We start from the raw sequence: 22,892 nt of genomic DNA, 5'->3' as shown, positions 1-22,892 counted from the left end.
TTAAATACTGTAAATAATATTGAGTTAGGTTCTATTTAGAATTAATAATTTCTTTTAGTAATTTCTGGCAAATACAGAAACATAAAAAATGTGTTAGGATTATAAACTTGAGTTTTATCAAGTATTTATAAAGTATTAATTTAATTTTCTTTATATATATTTAAGGAAGTAAAATCTTGCTACATTTGTAACCTCAGAAACTTTGCTTTTGGTAGTATTATAGTGTCATCTTACCTGTCATTACTGCACAACTGGTAGACTGGGCTTTTAAAATGTCAAGCACATAGGATGAAAAATGGTAAAAAGAAAAAATATATAAATAGTCCAATTTGGTTTCAAGCCAAAGATGTAACACATGGAGGAGTCACGTGAGGGTCGTCACCAATACCTGGTGTTCTGTAATAGTTTCTACCAACCTTCCTATTCTCCCAAACTGACTTCCAAAGTAACTGATGGCACCTACCCTATACTTCTACACCTCTATATGAAAATGAAATCAGAGTTCTCTAATAAGTGTCTCCCAATTTACTCAAAATTTAACAAATTTAAAAAGCATCAGCAAATATGTATAAAAGGCAAATGTCTCCCAATTTACTCAAAATTTAACAAATTTAAAAATTATCAGCTGTAATCCCAGCACTTTGGGAGGCCGAGACGGGCGGATCACGAGGTCAGGAGATCGAGACCATCCTGGCTAACACGGTGAAATCCCGTCTCTACTAAAAAATACAAAAAATTAGCCGGGTGAGGTGGCGGGCGCCTGTAGTCCCAGCTACTCCGGAGGCTGAGGCAGGAGAATGGCGTGAACCCGGGAGGCGGAGCTTGCAGTGAGCTGAGATCCAGCCACTGTACTCCAGCCTGGGCAACAGAGTGAGACTCCGTCTCAAAAAAAAAAAAAAAAAAAAAAATTATCAGCAAACATATACAAAAGGTAAGTAATCTGATCGACAATTCAGGTCTGGAAGATTATAATTTTTAAAAATCTGTAATTCTTCCTCTTGTGTTCTCTATCTCAGAGTGACACTATACAGTCCCTGGACTCATCTTGGGCTCCTGTCTTTTCCTACTCTGCACACCCCAGCAGGCACCAGACCCTGCATACTGAGGTCGCCGGTCTTCTTCCCTCTGACACTGCTTCTACTATGCCAGCTCAGGCCTGTGTTTGCTTTTACCGGGTCTATTCAACTGCTTTTGACTGGTCTCTGGTTTAATCCATCCTCCAAAAAGTGGCCAAAGTCATCTGTCTAAATTGCAAATCTGACCACTACCTGGCTTAAAATCTTTCAATAGTTTACCATTTTCTACAGGAGAAAATTATCTTTAACCTGTCCAGTCTCAGATCTTGCTACACAGGCAGAACTTAACTACTTTTAGCTTCCTCTGATATTTTTCATGGTGGCTGTTCTACCTGAAAATAGCTCTCATTTCTCCTGCCCTCCTTTCTTGCCTCAATATAACCCAAGCCCTCAAAACTCGGCCCAGGGATCCACCTCCTAGAAAGCCTTGCCACTCTCCACTCCACTTGACTCGCAGCCTCTGGCATGTTTCTTGCATGGATACAGCCACCCTGTGGGATGATTTATCTGCTTATAGGCTTAGATCTGTCAACTGGTCATGAGGTCCTCACGGGAAGGAGCTGGGTTTTCAATCTGGTTATAACTGGACTGTAGGGGTTCTGTCTGAAGCAGGGATGTTTAATAAATCAATGAATTAACACTGGAGCTCTGAACTAAATACAGCACTCTGATAACATCTTACCCTATTTGGTGCCCCTAAATTGGGGCAAAATTTAAGTAAATCTTGTGCTATGCCGAATTGAAATGTAAAAGTGAATTACTACTAAACGGAACTCTTGTTTTCCTGTACTGTTTCTCATATTCTCCACAACAAAGAAGGTAACGAAAATACTACCACAGTCTAAACTTAATCGCAATAAGATAAATCTTAAACTTGTTAAGATTTTTAAACCTCAGTACTTTGATTAAAAAAAAAAATAAGTCCTCTCTTGTTGAGCCTTCAAATCCACCTAGGAGGAACTGACAAAACCTCCACAATGAACTACATCAGACTACACACCTTGAGTCCAAAGGCTGTATCCTCCGAGGCCAAGACTTCAACCTGAAATCATAAGGAAAAACATAATTTAGGCACTATCAAAAACCTCTTTGAGTCTAGCCACAGAAACCAGACACAGGCATGGCCTAGAATTGAGAGTTCTGAGAAAACTGGCATTCAATGTATGTCAGTTGTCAAGAAAGAGAGATCTGTGAGTATCTTCGAGAGCTGGATTGAAATCCCAGTCACCGTCTGGGTTTCAGTTTTATAAGACGGCGGGAGCTCCTATCAAATGAATCCATCTGCCATCATGTGGACGTACTTGTTGAAGTTCCTCAAAAACAATCCAGGAAGTGAGTAGAATCATCCTTCTCACCTCAATCACATGCTGCATATGCCTTTTGATCTTTTACTGACAGACAGTGAGGGGAAGCTGCCCTTTGTAGGGCAACCTCACTATGCATATGTGCTACCAGTAGATTCTTGTCCTGCTCAGATCAGAGTGGGCAGCGCTGGGTCTCTGGAATGTTGCAGAGCAAGAGCTCCTGAAAGCAATACTCTAGAAAAGGCAGGCAGAGTCTAAGCAACAAGTTGTGAAATGATGGCAAAACTTCAAGACTGCCTATCAGTCTCATGCATTAGAAGACAGAGCTCATTAACATGAATTTTAAAAACCTGCGAGGAACAAGATGTGTATTGATAATTACTGTTTTTTAAACAAAATTATTCAGTGTGGTGTGTAAAGCTTTTAACTTTGACTATTGCAAAGTACCAATACACGATGCAAAAGAACAAGGAAAGAAGGCAACAGAACACATCTGAGTATTTTTAAAGAGGAAGACTGGGTGGGCGGGCAGTATCAGACTGTAACAGGCTTCACTGTCAGTTTTAAACCTTTTAAAATTAGGCACGTGTGGCAGGTGTTTAAGTAGAAGGCATATAGGCCTATCTAATGTATCCTGCTATAAAACAAAATTGGATTCTTCCCTTGTAGAAAGAAAATATAGAAAGGAAGACCATGACAATAAGACTTTCAATCAGTATGAAAGTAAAAGGCTCAAAAAAAGAAACAAGGAAGCAAATTGTCTTCTCCAACTGCTTCACTGAAAGCCAGGCTCACTGACCATCCCCTGGCACTGGCAGAGGCTGATGCAGAAAGCAAAAGAAAGATACTACCATTAGGGATGGAGATAAGCAGCCTCGTTTTCATAGAAAACCATATGTTGCTGATACCAAATATGATTTTAGGCTAAAGACTGAAATGTTGGATCAATTAAAGCAGAAAAAATCATTTTAAGTTTCACCGACAGCATTTCTGTTTACAGTTTAATTTTCAACGCTGTTAGATTTAGAAACAAGGCCTTATTATCTACTTTTCATTTAAGAAAAGGAAAAAAGATTACATGTTTGAATTTCCCAAGCCCTGACTTTCACAATGCTAGATTACTAACCTCAACTATTTTTAAAATTAAAACCTCTAATCAACATTGGAGACTTTAAAGGAAAAGCACGAACAGGAAATTTGCTGAATCTTAAATATTGTGAACATCATATGACATTTGCTTGTGAATTACACATATAGATCATATCTGCATACCTCACCCTTGATGTGCTATTTTTAACACATATAGAATTATTTTTAAAATATATTACAGTTTAACTTTGCAAAAAAAAAAAATCTTCAGAGTGTGAGTTCTGCATATTTTATCATTATTATAAAAAGTCAATGTAACAAGAAAATTCAATAGCAAATAGAGCTCTATTTAAAGATAAGGCTTTAATATATTTGACAACTTGAGGTGAGAGCAAATCAAAGCTTTCGTGTGAAATTTAGAACTCTCCCTGTGGCTATTTCAGCAGACAGAGACAGTGACAGACCTTGGGGGCGGGATGAAGGAGCCAGTTCTCACCAGGGCACCCTTCACCCCAGATTCTATCTCCAGCAGGGCTGGGGGAGTTGTTTTGAAACTCTTAATATACCTTTAAACGAATTTAATTATAGCAACTCTACAAAAGTATTTGTTTTGTTCAAAAGCACTGTTGTTTAAATACATATGGACCCTATTTCAAGTAGTCTTTACATCCTCTATTTCTGTAAGATTTTAATATCAGTAACTACAGAAAATCAGCTGATTTTAAAAACATGAGATTATCCTCAATTTAATACAAAGGGAATATCAATGTCATACAAGGTTTTCACATTGGGTCTAAAGAGCACTTTTACCTAAGTTGGGAGGAATCCCCCTCTAGTGGGAGCAAAGGAGTATTTCAACTTTTACACTTGATTTCCAGGTAGTAGTCATTAAAGTTACCGGCCGAAATCAGCTAAGCTTTTTTTGTTCCTTTTGTCATAAATTTGAACAACAACAACAAAAAAGTCAATAACTATATTTCATAAGCCAAAATCACCTATCATTCTTATTCATAAACTAGAAGTAGATCTGTGTTAATCCGATTAAAACAAGAACATACAACTGAAAAACTCTGATAAATTCTCAATGGAAAGACTGGATACTGTACTGGGAAGATACAGTGTTGATGTTAAAATATCAATTCTTTGCCTATAATCTGCATTTATCTGCTCTAATCTCAAAAAAAACCATCACTCATTCATAATAAACACTTTCCAGTTATTTATTAAGTGCAATGTTTTGTGCTTAACGTCATAAGAAAATCAAAGTGATGAGTTTAGTTTAGGTATAAATATCTGAGTGAAATGTATTTAAGTATCCATTTTACAGTCAAAGATAAATTCTAATTCAGAAATGAAAGATAAGATTATTCATGGTGTCATTTTTCTTTTTAAACTTTGATGTGGGGAGACTTAAAATTAGCAGTAAGAAAAAAAGTCACAGGTTTAATCAAATGTAAAATCAGGACATAATAGCCAACATTCTCCTCCTCCACACAGATGCTGTAACAAATGCAGAGACAAATTTGAACACTCTGATGAGACCCATGTTTCACTTCAATGGGAGAGAGAACTTTTCAAGGGTTCCTGAAGTACAGAGGTGTGAAGGGGCAGGTTTAAGATAAAGTAGAAACTTCCTAAAGCCAAAGACAAGGCCCTTTCCATTAACTCACACTTATTTCAAATGTTACAATCAACATTTTATAACACAAGTGCCTAAAAGGATTCCATTTGTAGAGAACCTCTAAGAGCTTTGTGAAAGTTCAATCTGTAAAGTTCAGCAGCAGCTAAGCCATTTACAGTCCTCACTCTCCTAAAGCACAAAAACCTTCAATTGACATCTCTTTCCCAATTACCCTACGCCCCACCTCCACCAAAAATAACACAAATCACCTTAATTTCCAATCATGCCAGTAAGAAAATTGGGAAAACGAGAATTCATGAATTTGGAAGTAAAACTGGCTGTACTCTCCTTTCTCTTTCAAAGTCCTTTTATGTTCACAATGTAAAGCACTCATTGAAAACAGAGTATACTAATTCTAGCAGCATTATCATTAAAATAAAGCAATGCCAAAACTCTGCTGCAATTTATTTTTCTTAGATAGTTCTAAAATCAGAATCACACTGTCACAAAAAGAGGAACTAAAGTGAGAAGTAATGTCCATTTATAACAATGTGTAATGAACCGTACTCATAACTAAAGGAATACAAATAAAGTCATATTGTACTAAAGATTAAACATTGTGATAATTACAACATATACACAGGTTTGGGTAATTATTCAAATCATAGCCTTGCACTGCTGATGAAAATATATACTGGAATAAAATACAATTGGCAGTATCAATCAAAATGCACATGTATACGATTACATATTAACCCCAACAATTCCACTGATCCTGAAGTATAAAAATAAAGATTTAAAACGATGTTTACTGGAGTTGCTTGTAACAGTGAAAAGTGAACATAACGAAATTTTCATTGCCAAGGGAGTTAAGTTTATAGTAAATTACTGTATAGCCGAACATAGAAGACTATGCTTCAATTACAAAGATTGAGGTAAATCTGTGTGCAGATAAGAAAAGATTTCTAGGATAGTCCATTAAGTAAAAAGAATGGAAAGGGTGTGCACAGTAAGCTACCATCAGTTTTTTTAAAAAAGGTGGGGGTGAGTCATATACTTGATGTACTTAGAATGTTTTTGGAAAGAAATGGAAGAAACACATCAATGTAAGAACTTTCCCCACCAACTACATGTGCTTCTTATTCAATTAAAAGAAATTAGTTAACAAAATAAGTCAATAACATTATCCATTGTTCCATGTCAATTAATAGTCATGGAAATGTGAATAAACATCTTATCTTTCAAGGTGGGAAAAATTAAAAATACAGTGATCCAGGTATATGTGTACACCTAGGTTCTTCAACATCTATGGTGGGCCAGCAGCTAAGAACAGCCTGCCCAGAAAACAGTCTTCCATTACATATCAACATCCTCAAACATACTCATGCCCATTTATCCAGCAATCAAGCCGCTAGAAAGAGCTATCTTAAGGTTAATAGTTTGTGATCTACCATTTATATATTAAGCATGTGCACTACATTATTTAAAATAACATATTAGAAAAAAATGTACAAATATGGGAGATGGTTAAATAAAGTATGGCATATTCACATGATAGAGCATTAATAATCACGAAAAATTCAAGTTTTAAGAGATATTTTGTAACATGGGAAAATGCTCATAACTGTGTTCAATGTAAAGAAATCAAAAACAAGAAATTTGACATTTTAAATATTCAAACGTATCCATTTGTTTTCCCCAAGCTTCTAGAGTTTGTGCCACGCTGGAAAATGTCTTCCTCACTGCAGCATTTTAAAAAATATTCATTTTGGGCTGGGCGTGGTGGCTCACAGCTGTAATCCTAGCACTTTGGGAGGCTGAGGTGGGAGGATCACCTGAGGTCAAGAGTTCAAGACCAGCCTGGCCAACATGGTGAAACCCTGTCTCTACTAAAGATACAAAAATTAGCCAGGTGTGGTGGCGCATGCCGGTAGTCCCAGCTACCTGGGAGGCCGAGGCAGGAGAACTGCTAGAACCAGGGAGGGGCAGGTTGCTGCGAGATCGCACTATTGCACTCCAGCCTAGGCAACACAGTGAGTCGCCATCTCAAAAAAAAAAAAAAATTCACCTGTTTTCTTTTAATATATTTAATTTTATTTTTTTACATTTAAATATTTGATCAAACTGTAATTTATTGTGAAATAAAAAGAGGAGGGGTGACTCAATTTTAGTTTTCCATTTGAATAACTGTGATGAAGAATATTCCATTATTTTTTCCAGTGATTATAGATATCGTATCTTTACCATAATTAAACATTAAAATGATATAGATTTTGCCTCCAATTCCAAGGCAAGGATGGGAAAGGCAAAATTACTCAAGTGAGCTGTTCCACCCAAAGGGGAATAAGGGCAAGGGGAGGAGGCTAGTAACAATCGACAAGAAATTGATTGAATTTCCAGTCACAATAACGTTTATCTGCAAGGATATTACCAAGAATTTAGACGCCCTTGGAAAAAATAATTTTTGCCTATATTGGCGTCCAGGGGATAAAAATACTCTACTTACAATGTTTGCTGTATCTGCCTTGATTGGGCCAACAAGTCCAATACACCAATTACAACCTATTTCATTAATCATACTTTTACCTACATTAAGGAAAAGTAGTCACTAATAAATAAACTGCTCTCCAAAACTATGTTCCAGGATTTATGATAATTTAAACTGCAGGAGAAGCATTTAGGTTCCAAAGTTTTAATTTTATCAAGCAAAGAAGTTGTTCCGTGTTTTTCTTTATTATTATTTTATTAACTTTTTGGGATTTTAATCCATTAAACACACAGAACTCTTAAGAAAAAAAAAAAAAAAACCATAGCCATTGCCAGCATTCCTCTTTTACTTATTAATTCTCCTCGTTCTCCTCATTAGCATGACAGACCACATGACAGCTCAAGGACATGGCTTGCTGAAATCACTCAGTGCACGGTTGGCCGGCAATGCAAAGAACACACAGGGCTGCCTCGTGCTGCTGAGTACAGCGGCTGTCCTCCGAATGTATTGGAAATAAACTAAAATCTTGTCTCTATATAGGGACCCAATAAATATTGGTAACAATGAAAAACACATCTATGCCATCAAAAAGCATTTGTTAAACTTAATACTGTAAGACACGATTTCAAGCCAGTGTGATGTTATTATAATTACACTTTTCACCATAAGTGATATGTTCACATTATCTCCTGCACTAGGATGCTGGTGTGTCTTTCTATCCAAGGCTGTTAAATTTAAAACAAAGTCAGTCAGCCCTATGGTCACACCCTTATTTCCAATTATGTTCTCTAACTCAGTGAGGACACCTCCACATAGGATTTACAAAGCAATGAGGACACCTGGTATGAACCAATCTTGAACTCTTGGTATCACTTAGAGACACAGAGACCTTGAGTGTGCAAAATCAGCCACTACTATGCAATGTGGTGTTATAGCCTCTTCCATCCAAGGTGGAGTCTAATTCTTTACCCCTCAATCTGGACAGGATTTATGATTTACCTGGGTCAAGAGACTGCTGTGCCACTTCCAAGTCTAGGACTCAAGAGGCAATTCTAATCATTCTCTTGAAACTCAACCAAACACCATATGAATAAGCCTAGACTAGCTTGGTAACACATGGTCCTATTACCACATTGCCTTAGCTAAGAGCCAGTCAAGCCAACAGCCAGTCAGTCCAAGAGCCAGAGAAGCAGAGCCACTTAGCTGGTCAGTGGCTGACTGAAGTAGAAGGAACAAGCCTAGTACAAATCAGAACTACCTGGCTGAGCCTGGCCCAAACTGTCAAACTGTAGAATTGTGAGCTACATAAATGGTGGCTGTTCTGAGCACTACCACAAAAGCTGACTGATGCACTGTACAACTTTAGATGAAGGAACTCTAGGTACCATGGATTTACAGGCAGAGTTCCAGTCAAGAACACCATGACACTAAAGGAACTTCTGAAAGCATCCATGCAGCCAAGTGCTTCTTCCATCTCCACTCCCTCCTTTAAACCCTCGAAGTCTTCCAAGATCATAAAATTAAGCCGATTTGCTTACCACTGTCCACAAGAAGCTAAACCACATGGCTCCTGCCTGCCTTGCCGGTCCTCGGTCCTGCTACCCGCTGCTCTTCACAATGTTCCCGCTGCACTGGCTTGCCTTCTGTTCCTCCAAATGGCCACTGTTCACCTGAGGGCCTTTGCACTGGCTGCTCACTCCTCCTGAGTTACTGTGCTACCAGATCATCCTATGGCCAGTCCTGTCATACCAATCACTCCTCAAGAGAATCCCTCTCCTTCTTTTGTATAATCACCTGAGATTTTCTTGTTTATTCATTCGTGTATCATCTTTCTCCCTTTACCGAAATGTCAACTTCACAAGAGCAGGCTAGCTCATTCACTGTTGTGTGTCTCTTACCTAGAAGCGTTCCAGACACAGAGTATAAGCTCACTAAATATTTGTTGAATAAATGTATATGAATGAATGCGCTAAAGACTATAACAAAACAATAAAAATATATGTGTATGAACCCAAATTTGACACAGCTCATTATGACACAGGTGGGGATATAACAAGGTTTAAAATATGCTCTACCTAATATAACTATGTAAGTATAAGTCATATGTACCATGTGGTTGGTGATAACACTCTTGCATTACATGACTGTTACTAAAAATCAAACCAAAAACCAATTTTGCTATATTGAATACATATATATGCATTTGATGCATTTCTCTTTAGCCAAGAGTAGACCTTAAATTCCTATAAACTGATGGCAATAAAATGAGTATGTACGTTGCTCAAAGATAGATCTTTTCTATCCATCCTGAGTTAAGAGGTAATGACTTTTAGACTTGAATCATACCAACAAATGACTCCAGTTAGACTACAGTAAATATTTTATAAAAATATATACAGTTCATAGTCCTTCCAAACAATTTTAAAAAGTAATTTTGAGCTTTCCAATTTAGGTTGGTTGACCACAACGCAGTGGATGATAAGAATATCTGCCTATGCTACAGGGCGTGATTGTAAAGGATACTGACAGGCCCAAATTCTACACAAGAATAGTGGCACTCAGAAGGCTCACGTGGTCACAGTACCATACTTTTTCCATAAATAATTTTCTTGAGAGAGCGGAATAGTGTAACCCTGTCAGTTACATGATGACATTATTTGTAGATTTGGGGGCATTAAGAATGCTATACCTAAGGAAATCACATGTATCAAAGTTTATCATTTCCATACTTCCAGCGTTTATCAAAAAACATGGCTATGGAATCATGAACAATATAGACCAAAATATAGTTATCTATTCATTATTTCATTTGGCCTTTCCAATGCAACACACGCGTACATATAAAACATCTAGATTTCTAAACAAACATTTTGAAAACAGGTCGTATTTTCAATAAAAGCAATGCATTCCCTTCAGATCTTTCTGTAAACCGTATCTTATTAAATTAGAAAACACTAATACTTATTCATTACATTGTTATTTCTACATGATTGATTTTTCTGTATAATTCAAATTAATAACTATTTCTTCTTAACACTGTATATACTTATTCCTAAATTCTAAAACATTTGATGAAGGAAAATAAAAATGATGGGTGTCCAGGCAGTGAGGGACTGTTAAAAATATTTGAGCACTAAGTAAGTGGTAGTTAATAAACTTTTAAAAAGTGAGATAATATTTAGTCATATTCTAAATATTTATTTTGCATTATGTGATATAATTTGGTCATAATTCAATGCCATCTTCTTTAAGCAATACTTCTCAATTTACCCAACCATTTACACACACACACACACACACACACACACGTAGTTTATGAAGCCAATATATTATGCCACAGCTTGGTAAGTTTAGATTCTCTAAAACTGTAAGACAATAAATAAACCCTTTTCCTAAATTTTGACATTTCATAAAAAAGAAAATATTACATTTAAAAAATATCTGGATAAATCAACTAAAATACCAAAAGATAAAAATGTGGCTAAGGTACTATTTGATCATACTTAAATCCCTCTCCCAGTCCCACCCCACTGTTGATGTTAGAAAAGCAAAATGAAAGTTGTTACAAAGTCACTATGTAGAAGACACACTGTGGACACACAGGCTGTGACCATCCCCAAGATAAAGGAATGTAAAAGTTAACTATGGTATCAAAGAAAACAAGGTGCAACAAAGATGACTTTATTGATTAGATGAGAATGAAAAGATGTTTGAAAAACAAATACAGTTTTAGATCAACAAATTAAACTTCTATTACAGCCAGCAAATGGCTGTGCATACATCTCATCTTGATTGTGTGTCACTGGTTTTCTTTCTGCTGCCCTGTTCCCTGTCCAAACGTCCCTGTCCCCAACTCTGTCACTTGGGTCCAAATGTCAAAAAACTAACAGATGAGAAAACTTCTTTCTTATCCTAAAATACTTCTACCAAAACAGATGGGGGTTTCAAAACACTGAAATAGTGGTTACAATCAAAGACATTTATCACAGTGCGTATTTAAAATCTTTCAAAGTTCAAATTAAGTAGTATAGTACTATTTTGATTATCAAATTGGAATGGAAAGGCAATTCAATAAAAGAAACAGAAAGAATGTAAGATTAGGTATACTGAAATTTAACCACACAGTTTTAACTTTTACCTTAAAATGAATTCTGGAAACTTATTTTGAAGAATCTAATTAGGTAAACTAATAAGTTCGAAGCTAAGAAAAAAAGACTCTAGGGAAGACAGACACCTTTTTTTTTTTTTTTTTAAATTCTTTTCAGATTTCTCAAAAGTCCTACTTGTCCAAAGAATCTTAACTAAACTGGCTCCCCACCAATCATGTCATCTCCCTTTCTTCTCTCACATAAACTGCTTAATACAGCCTTACCTGCTAAAAGCAATAATAATAAACATGTATGCATTACATGGGAAGGAAACTCAGGCAACCTAATACAGGACATTCTGTAAGAGGTAAATTTAGGAAGAGAAGTTCGAAGTTTTCCAGGTAACTGTCACAATACCACTATTCCACTCTGCTCCCCTTCGCCTCTTTAAAAAGTGTATCTTCTAATAGCCAGGCGCAGTGGCACGGATCTGTAATCCCATCTAATAAATAGACCAAGGCAGGACAATTGCTAGAGCTCAGGAGTTCGAGACCAAAACAATGAGAACCCCTCCCCCCATTTCAAAAATAAAAAGGGTCTTTTAGCACAAAAAAAGTCAGAGATGATTACAAATGTGCACAAATTACAGATGCGTACAAATGCGATGATTCTCTGCGCACCTAGGAAATAGGTTTCCGAGGATTCATGAGGCTTAGGTGAGACTGGAAGCAATGAAGAAAAACCTGAAAGCTAGACAGCTCTGAGATGAAGACTGGCCCCAAGAAGAAGGCAGGCGCCGCCACTTGTCTAGACCAAGTGCTCTTGATCTGTAGCTGCTTTATTAAATAAAACTATTTCATATCAAGGGTACATCTTGACATTAAATAATAAAGTCACTTTAAAATACTATTGACACATGATTACAGTGCTCTCCCAAAGAATAAATTACCTGAACATGGAAAAGAGGAGGAGTCTTTTGGCTCAACCACAGAAAGCAGTATTGCTTGGAAAAAGAAAATATAAGTGATTTGTCTCTTTCCATGATAAAAACACAGGAGTCAAAGGAGAGATCTGATTTTTAAAAACAGGCCAGGTGCAGTGGCTTATGCCTGTAATCCCAGCACTTGGGGAGGCTGAGGCAGGTGGATCACCCTAGGTCAGCAGTGTGAGACAAGCCTGGCCAACGTGCTGAAACCCTGTCTCTACTAAAAATATAAAAATTAGCCAGGCATGGTGGCGGGTGCCTGTAATCCCAGCTACTCAGGAGGCCGAGGCAGGAGAATTGCTTGAACTCAGGAGGCAGAGGTTGCAGTGAGTCAAAATTGTACCACTGCACTCCAACCTGGGCAACAGAGCGAGACTCCACCTCAAAAAAAAAAAAAAAAAAAAAAATATATATATATATATATATATTCCAGCACAATATTACAGCCACTTTGGAGAAGTTTGGCAGTTTCTTACAAAGGTAAATGCAGTCTGCTATATGATCTAGCAATCCTCTATTTCTAGGTATTCACCCAAAAGCAATGAAAATATATTCACATGAAAGCCTTTATGAGTGTGTTTAGGGAGGCTTTCATCATAGCTGACAAAAACTGAAAACAATCCAAATACCCTTCAACTGATGAGTGGATAAACAAAACTATGATCATATCCAAACAATGGAAAACGACTCACGAATGAAAAGGAATTGACTTTACTGACACAAACAAGGACATGCATGACTCTCAAATGCACTGTGCTAAGTAAAAGAAGCCTGACTCAAGAGGCCACCCACTATATGATTCCATCCATATGACATTCTGGAAAAGGCCAATCTACACAGAAAGAACACAGATCTGTGGCGGCCTGGGTGTAACAGGGAGGAACTAACTATAAAGATAGAGGAGAACTCGTTAAGGTAACAGGAATGTTCTACCGTCCTACTAGAATACTGTCCTGCCTTACACATCATTGTTACGCATTTCTCAACATAGTAATCCATCCACAATGCTCAGAAAACTTTCATCTTGTCCAAATATTCAGACATGAATTAAAACAATATCCCATAGTTTCTCATCTTAAAATTCCTTTAGTTTCCACTATGTAACACATCTTTTTGTTTTGATGAAGTGTTCTAGAATACAGAGTTAAATTTTACATTTGATAATTTCTAGACATTTCTGCATGATTTTGGAATTGCTACAATTTTCTTATGGAGGAGGTCGAAGTTTTTGAGACTTTTTGCTTTGGAGTAAGGGATCATTTATCTACTATGTTTCTTTGTTATTTAATACAACTGCACATAAATGTCAACTTTAACATGAAAACCGGCAAATCAACTTAAAATCAGAACTGCAGCCAATGGTGAAGTTGTCTGTACAAGTGCAGGCATGAAAATTATTACACAACCTTCAGATCTGAAGCATGGCACTTAACACTTCATCACCGTACCTTTTTCTTATAACTCAGAAATGTCCAGAACTACACCATGAAGTTCCTTTCTACTTAGTAGCAAAAAGCACGAAACGTAGTCTCAAGGATGAAAAGCTAGATTTTGTTTTCTTTCTTTTTCCTTTTTTTTTTTTTTAACAGAATCTCACTCTGTTGCCAACGCTGGAGTCCAGTGGTGTAGTCAAGGTTCACTGCAACCTCTGCCTCCAGGTTCAAGTGATTCCCCCTACCTCAGCCACCTGAGTAGCTGGGATTACAGGTGTGTGCCACCAGGTCTGGCCGGCTTTTTGTTGTTGTTGTTGTTGTTTGTTTGTTTGTTTGCATTTTTAGTAGAGATGGGGTTTTGCCATGTTGGCCAGGCTGGTCTCGAACTCCTGACCTCAAGTGATCTGCCGGTCTCAGCCTCCTCAAGTATTGGGATTAAAGGCATGAGCCACTGTGCCCAGCCCCCAAAAGCTAGATTTTTGATGTATGAAACATCTACAGCCAGTAAGCCCTTTCAACATTTTAATATTAAGTAGACTCAATCTGTCCACTCAACTTTGTTCATACAAATCTGCTTTTTAAACAAAAATGAGGTTTCTGAAATAATTTACAACCAAACATAAAAAGAAACTTGTCACTTGGCAGTAAGATTCATTTATGTTATGTTTTTCCAAGAGTTTATAAACAACCTTGGTCAGTGTTTGGGATGAAACGACCCCAGTTCCTGAAAGAGTTAAACCACATATCGTTTTTGTGGCAGGAAGGGTATAAGAAGCAATGTTCCACAGAGCGGCACTTCAGCACTGCTGATGAAAATGTTGTAAGACAAATCCTTCTTCTACAAAGAGGCCTTCAAGTTAAGTAACATCTCTGCATAGGCAGATAAATCTCATGTGAAGTGTAGGCTGAATGCCATGGTTTATGTTACCAACTATTTTTAATAAAAATTCACTATTTTTAAAATGGGGAAATTGGTGAAAGTTTAAAGAATAAATAACCTGAGATAATGTAGCTACAACCCACATGCAAAATTGGTCAAGCCATACACTTGCTTGAAATCTCACTTGAATGTATTATTTATATCAAGACTACCTTTGGCAAACCTAGGGGAGCACAGGACTCACCCACTCACTATCATATTAGGTAGGTAAAGTTTAACTTCAAAATTTGCTGTAAACTTTGCAAATGTTTGTAGCAAATAGAAATTACTGTTGGAGGAGAAGTCATAAGTGACTCCCAAATAGATAAACCTTGTTGATATTTACTTGGGTTAAGATTTTAAAATCCAAGACTTTCCAAATAACATTAAAATAGTGGCTGCAAACTAAACTTTGATGTACCTACAACGTCAGACCCATTATGACCAACCTGCGGCAGGTCAGTGTAACAGAACATGCCAGGACAATGGAGGGAAATCATTTTTTTACTCAACTCTCGTTACATTGTTTTCAAATTGCTCCAGTTTATGTAAAATAATTTGTATTGTTTTCTTTTTTAATTGTACTTATGCCTTCTGAGATACGCAGAAAATTAAGCTTTTCCATAAATTCAGTATTCACAAAGCTGGGGAGTTAAAAGCTTGTAAACCCCAAATTCACTGACCTGCATCAATTTAACCACTATTACAAGAGACTGCAGCTCAAAACCTAAAAAGAGTTGCTAATCCTGCCCTATAGATAGTGAGTGTTTATTCTCACAAAGCATTTGCTCTTCCTGTTAGGAAGCGCAGGAGTGAGGAGAGGATATGGAATACGAGAATACCTCCTAGTATGCAACTCACCTAAATAATATGAAATTTAACTTAATTTAAACTGGAACTGACAAATGTCATCAGTTAACAACAACGATCAAGGTTAGAAATGTCCCTGCAATCCATTATTTTTATAAAATCTATCTGTATACAGATCACAAACACAGAAATTGCTACATGAAAATTTCTATGCATATTCACACGTGCGGTAATTACTACAAGGCATAAAAACAAACAGAAGAATGTTAATATTTAGAACTCTTCAAGGCCATTTCTCTTAAACATTTCAAAATACTTTTGGATTCTGTCTCTACATCAACACCGAAAACTTTAAACTACATTGTTATAATGGATCATCAATTAAATTTGCAGAATTCCAAAATTAAGTTGCTTTGAGTATGATAAAAATACACACATAGCAAGTTATAAGTTATCTGCGTAAGAAGTATCAACAAGAGAATAAACAACTAGAATTTTTCTCACAGAGTGAGAAAAAAGTGTAAAAAGCAAAGCGGCCATCGCTGATTGCTACTAGTAGGATAAAATTCATGTCTTGGTTAATCTATTATAGTTTTATGCGTTGTTTAGCTTACTTGAAAAAGTCGTCAAATGCCCCTAGATTGCAGATTGCAACGTCCTACCTAAAACACCTACAAGTGACCAAGAGACCACCCAGTGATCCCAAAGTCTCCAAGGCAGAGACAGGATGAAAAATAATATCCCGACAAGACTCTTTAGCATTTAATTAAGAACAGGAAAGCACAGGCAGGAGATGAAACTTTACAAGCCTAGGCGTTTCTCGGCTTTAAAAAAAAAAAAATGCTGTGAGTTGGTTTTCCCAGCAAGGAAGGTTGATGAGCATGCACTTGGCTCCGAGATGCAACTATTAACACAAAATCCAAGGGCCTGGCTAAGCCGCCCAGTCTCGGTGCGTCGGGTAACAGCCAATGGCGGCGGCGTGCCAGCCTCGCCCCGCCCACCCCCCGTCGGCCCCGCCCCTCCACCTCGCCCCCTTCCGCGGCCCCGCCCGGTTCTCGGCTGCCTGGGCTCGCGGCACGGCCCTTCCTCTATAGTTCCTGGCTTTTCCACCGTCAGCTGCTCGTTTCAATTACGCGAATGAGTTCCAACTCATCCAGCCCTTAAGTTTGGGTGGTGGTTTTGAGAGGGGGAAAGATGCACCAAAGGAAGCAGGGGAAAAATAAAACCTTAAGCGCTGGGCGCGCCACGCGGGACGCCGAGGTTAGGGGCGCGCGGCGAGGTAGGGGGGCAGCGGCGCGAGACGGCGCAGGGGAAACGCTGGATGCCTGCGTGAGTCTGACCGCGCCGGCTCATGTGAACGCGAAGCTGTGTCAGCAGAAACTTTAGAAAACACGCTGTGCGTGAGGCCGCCGCCTCCCGCCTCCAGGAGGAGCCTACGGGCGCGCGAGGCGGACGGTGCCTGCAGGCGGCAGCCGCGCTCGTCCGGAAGGGAATGTGGCTGCCGCCGGCGCCTCCCTCCGCAGAGGCCCACAAAGGCCCATCTGTGCGCGGTGCGGCGCGGCCCGGGGAGCGCCGCGGCGCCGTCTGAGGAGCCCGGGCCTGTCCGGTCACGCTGGGGACGCGGTTGTTTTCGTCCCCCTGTGCCCGCCCCCACGAGCCTACGTGAGGGGTAGGGAGGGCGGCGCCGGAACCCCCGCCCGAGCCGGGCCTGCCAGCAGAGGCCGCCGGGCTGCTGTGTGACTCGGTTCTCGCCGCCCTCATCCTCTCCCGGCGCCTCTGCAGCAGGATTAATTCCGCCCACAGCCTGGTGGTCCCACGCCCCGGGGGATTCCGGGATCCGTCAAATCACTGGTTCTCCCTTCGGAGGTGTCCGGCTTCTTCCGTGGGCGCGGGCGAGTCTCACCGCGGGGCCGGCGCGTGAAGAAAACAAAAGAAACCAAGGCGAGCTGTGGACGCGCAGTGAGGACCGGAAAGCGAGGCCTGAGAGCCGGCGGCCTGGAAGCGGCCCTGCGTCCTTCACACCCTCTCTCTAAAATCCCCTCTCTCAAGCCAGGCTCTGGCCACGAGTGAAAGCGTGGCCGAGGAGAGAAGGACGCCGCCGCCGCGCAGGCATCCGGGCGGGGAAGGGTGGGCGGGAGATTCCGGGCCGCTGTTTCAAGGCAAGCGCTGAAAGTTTCCGTGTCCCAAATCTCTAATTTCTTTATCAAGTTCTGCAAAGAAGCAACATTCCTTCGGCCATTAAGATTATAAGAATGTATCGTTTTTAGCCACAAGTTCCAGGTTACTTTTTGGAAGAAAATTAAGGACTCAAGTAGATCAGGAAAAGAAACTACGTAAAGCATAAACTCACGTTATCACTTCTTAGAAACAAAATTATTATTGAGTTATGACCAATAGTTATATAAAGAGAGAGGTGACAAGTCTTTGGTGAGGAAAAAGCCATGGGAAAAAAACTGGAGGAGCAAAAACAATTTTGAGGAAATTACAGTTTGAAACCACCACCATTTAATATTTTGACTCGGGATCTGAGTAGGAGAAATGGCCAAGCTAGGCTTCTCTGTTGTTTATGTGATGCCATCTCATTCAGTTCTACCTACTATTTATAGCTCCAACAGCATCAGAAAGACAAAAACATGCCTGGTGGCTAGAGAATTCAAACAACCCCTTATAAAAAAGTTAAAGTTTGGGTTAATTAAAAAAAAATTCAGATTATATATTTTTAGGTTCCAATTTACAGTTGTGTGGTTATATATTATCGCAATAAACGATCTGCCCATGGACTGGTTTTCGGTTTTGAGACATGTTTTAAATTATATCCCTTACAGAGTGCTCAACTTGCATGGGGGTAAATGACTAACATAAAATGACTACAAGGTTAAAAAGCAAGAATAAAGAACTACATCCATTTTAGGTCAGTTCTTCATCAGAGAAGGAATGTTAAAGATTTATTTCCATCCAATTCATTTTCTAAGTATTAATTTTCCTAAATAAAACATTTCCCTAACGGCAAATTTGCTTGTTATGTCTATTCCCTCCTTCCTGAAATGACTTTCTTCTCTCTGACAGCTTTGTCTTTTGCTACTTCTTCATCCTCCAAATTGTGCCAATTTGTTTCACTTTTTATTCATCTTTGCTAAAAGAGAAAGGCAGGAGGCGAAAAAACCCTAAAGGACTTGAGATTTTCAGATGGTTCTAATTCTAGAAACATAATGGCTGCATATGAAGGGGAAGACAGGAGTCATCCAGATACACCCAGATTTTCTCTTGGCTTGGTGGGCTGAATGAATGGCATGGTTGTGTCCTCAGCAATTTGACATGCTTGTGGTATATCCGTGGAGGTGATCCGCTGGCAGTAGGAAATACACGTCATGGTACAAGTTGCAGGAGACTAAAGAACATGGATTCGCAATTAGATGACAGTTGAGTTGTGAGTGTGGATGACGGAGTTTTATCATAAAAAGTCATCGCAAAGGATGGAGATGAGAATCGATAGAGCCTAAAAAAGAACCTTCAGGAGTACCAACATTTAATGGACAAGTTCTTCCCTCCTTCCTTGATGAAAGCAAAAGCCACCAGGCTAGAAATTTTACAATTTCAGAACTGCTTTTTCCTCCAAATCTAGAGAGAAATGGGAAGTTGAGACATGGACTCAGGTAACACTATGCAGAACTGAATTTAACTCCTCCAAGCAGTGGCTTTGGAGAAGTCAGGCAAGTTTCTTAGCATCTCTGGGCTTCAGCTTCTTCATGTATATAATGACAGGCTGCTCTGATGGTTGTTATGAGAATGAAATCAGCACTTACCAGATGCTGGCTATGAACATCATCTGACCATTCCTGAAATACAGACTAGCCTCCATTCCCATTACCAATGCCTTGAGACTCGCATCTCTCCTCCTAAGCCTAGAATACTGTGAAACTGGCTCTTTCCAACCCATTCTCCCTCACAGTGCCCCCAGTGTCCTCTTCAGATAACAGATTTGAATATGTCATTCTGCTTAACATCCCTCAGACCATAAGAACTGGGTCTAGACATCTTACCTCAGGATAAAGGGCTTTGGAGAATCTGTTCCTAATCTGCCATGCGATATCACCCTCTACCTCAACTCATTAATGGAATATGAAGCACCCTGTCATGATGTATGTGCTGAACCTACTGTATTTTTTTTCACCCCTTTATTCATACAGATCCCTTCACTTTCCCTGTACATTTGCCCTTTGAGGTCATGCTTCCAAGTATTCCCTGACGCCCCATGGTTGGAATCTACTGCACTTTATGTACTACTGCACTGGACTGATAGAATTTTACTGTTTTATATGTAATCACATACATGTCTATTTTCCTTTTAACCTCTGAAGGCAAGGGCCATCCATTGTGAATTTATGTATATTTTCCCACCTGAAAAATCCATAGAAAAGTTTGCTACAGATTAATTTAGCTACTAAATTTAAGCAGAAATGAAAGATGTGCTGGAAACCAGAAGTTCTCATAGGCCAGAAATCCAAAACTTCAGATCAGTAAACAAGAATAAGGTTGAGACCTGAAAGTTATCTTTCTCACATGTAGATCAGTAATAATTTTTGACAAGTATCTCTAGGAAGCAGAGGTTTATCATAATAAGGAAGTAGTTATGCCAGGCATGGTGGCTCATGCCTGTAAACCCAGCACTTTGGGAGGCCAAGGCAGGAGGATCACGAGGTCAGGAGTTTGAGACCTGCCTGGCCAATATGGTGAAACTCTGTCTCTACTAAAAATACAAAAATTAGCTGGGTGTGGTGGCGCACGCCTGTAGTCCCAGCTGCTGGGAGGCTGAGGCAGAACAATCACTTGAACCCGGGAGGCGGAGGCTGCAGTAAGCCGAGGTTGCACCACTGCACTCCAGCCTGGACGACAGAGCGAGACTCCATGTCAAAAGAAAAAAAAAGGAAACAGTTATTTTTAAAATGTACTACTTTTTGTTTAGACATTCTTTCCCTAAACAGCCAGTTTCCATTTTATTTATTATTTTACTTTTAGAGACAGGGTCTTGCTCTGTTGCCCAGGCTGGAGTGCCATGGCACGATCGTAACTCACTGCAGCCTCAATTTCCTGGGCTCAAGCGATCCTCCCACCTTAGCCCCTCTAGTAACTGGGACTACGAGCACATGACACCATGCCTGGCTAATTTTTTTATTTTTTGTAGAGATGGGGTCTTACTATGTTGCCCAGGCTGGTCTCCAACTCCTGGGCTCAAGCAATCCTTCTGCCTCAGCTTCCCAAAGTGCTGGGATTTCAGGCATGAGCCACACCGCACCCAGCCCAGTTTCCATTTTAGAAATGTTTAGGCTCTAGACATTTGCACCACAGCAGAAGAAGCTGGAGCTATGGTGACTTTCAATTTCAAAGCAGATTCTGGGAAGCTATGACATTCTACATATGAGGCCTTCTTTACTCATGGATTGTCCTAACTACAGGTTTGTTTTCAGATGAATGCAGTCTGGTCTCAGGAAAGACCCCCAAAGAGGTTAAAAAGCAATTACCTAGAGGAATATGAGTTTTTATTTTTGAATTTCAGCTAGTACTGCTCATTTGTTACTACTGATGAATTCCTAAAGAAAAATGCTAACTAAATGCCTTAAATCCCTTTGGGAACAAGGTAATAAGTAAACACATATTTGATAAAATCTAATAGTCGTTTAATAGCCAAAAGAAACATATTTTATAAAATCTAATAGTCATCTATTAGCCAAAACAAACAAACAAACAAAGAACATCTTCCTGTGGTCCCAGTAGATGTTTTACTGATTGGAAGTATTACAGCTCAGTGAGTATGAATTAGTTCCCAATCTGCCCTCTCCAAAACTCTCCCTAATCAACAATGTGGCTTTAAAATTTACCAGAATTGTTGATGGATTACCAGAGGTTTATACACTGGGCAGTGACATTCGAAACAAGGGCAATCCACCACTATAACAGGTCCACAAGGAAGGGCCACTCGCTGGGGTGAAGAAGTTGTGTTTGGTGTAGGTTTGTCTAGAGCCACCCTGTCCAACAGAAATCCAACTACATATGTAATTTACCATTTCCTAGCAGCCACATTAAGAAAAGGGAAACAGGTGGAATTATTTTGATAACATGTTTTATTTGACCCAACATACCCCAAATTTTATCATTTCAACCTTTAAGCAATACAAAATTAATGAAATACAGTTAAGTCTTCACTTAATAACATCCATAGGTTCCTTGGAAACCATGACTTTAAGTAATATGCCCTATGAGGAAACCAATTTTTCTACAGGCCAATTGATATAAGAAATAAGACTCAAAATACTTACAATATTAAACATCGAAACAAATGTGAGCTATACACACATTTAAGAAAGATTAGTAAAAATAAGTAGTATCATTATTTAACCAAGTATTCCACTTTGTAAAGTTTGGGGTGCACATGGGCGGGACCCACTCTGGCCAGAATGCCACTCCATTGCAGGGCCACTCACACACCCACAATCACTCACATTGGGACCACGCAGCCATGCCAGGTCCCATAACAGGCACATCTTCGGGATGTAGAAGGAAGCTCCACACAGACAGTGGCCCCAGCTGGGAATTTATATATATTTTTTCTCCTCAAAGTTATAAGGAAACAACATTAAACAAAACAATATTATTCAAGGACTTGCTGTATTTTACTTTGTTTTTAATGCCATGTCTTCAAAATCTGATGTATATCTTTTACTTGCAGTAGATCTCACTTTGTAAAGTAGCCACAATTCAAGTGCTCAACAACCACACTGGACAAATCTAGATATTTGGGGTGGGGATGGCGATGGTGGCACCCATTTGCAATTGAGTACAGAAGTTTAAAATTATATTGAGGGTCCTCTTTTTTAAAAAACTGAAGACATAATTGCATATCAATGTATCAGTGATTACATTACTGATATGAAAATACAGCACAAAGCATTAAAAGGGGAAATAATGATTAATGCTGAAATGTTTCTAATAATGCAAAATAGCAGCCAATAGTCATTTGACGGACACTGTCTACAAGCCAGGCTGGCTCAGGTACTGTACTTAAACTAGGCAAATGTCTTCGA

At 39.1% G+C, this 22,892-nt stretch overlaps 1 protein-coding gene across 7 annotated transcripts in view; it reads right to left on the bottom strand.

Annotated features, from left to right (window-relative positions):
- Positions 1 to 22,892, bottom strand: part of ARID1B (AT-rich interaction domain 1B) — a 445,370-nt gene that overhangs the window by 176,446 nt on the left and 246,032 nt on the right. For 4 of the 7 annotated variants that reach the window (XM_030928069.1, XM_030928073.1, XM_030928074.1 and 1 more), the window contains exon 5: positions 2,077 to 2,118. The exons of the other annotated variants lie outside the window; for them this stretch is intronic. In XM_030928069.1, coding sequence (XP_030783929.1) covers positions 2,077 to 2,118 — 42 coding nt within the window. The remainder of the gene's footprint in view (positions 1 to 2,076; positions 2,119 to 22,892) is intronic. 7 annotated transcript variants of the gene reach the window in all.

This window comes from Rhinopithecus roxellana, chromosome 4 (genome assembly GCF_007565055.1).
Source record: "Rhinopithecus roxellana isolate Shanxi Qingling chromosome 4, ASM756505v1, whole genome shotgun sequence".
Classification (NCBI taxonomy): domain Eukaryota; kingdom Metazoa; phylum Chordata; class Mammalia; order Primates; family Cercopithecidae; genus Rhinopithecus; species Rhinopithecus roxellana.
Note: the sequence above shows the minus strand (reverse complement) of the source record. Positions and strands in the feature narration are given on the sequence as shown.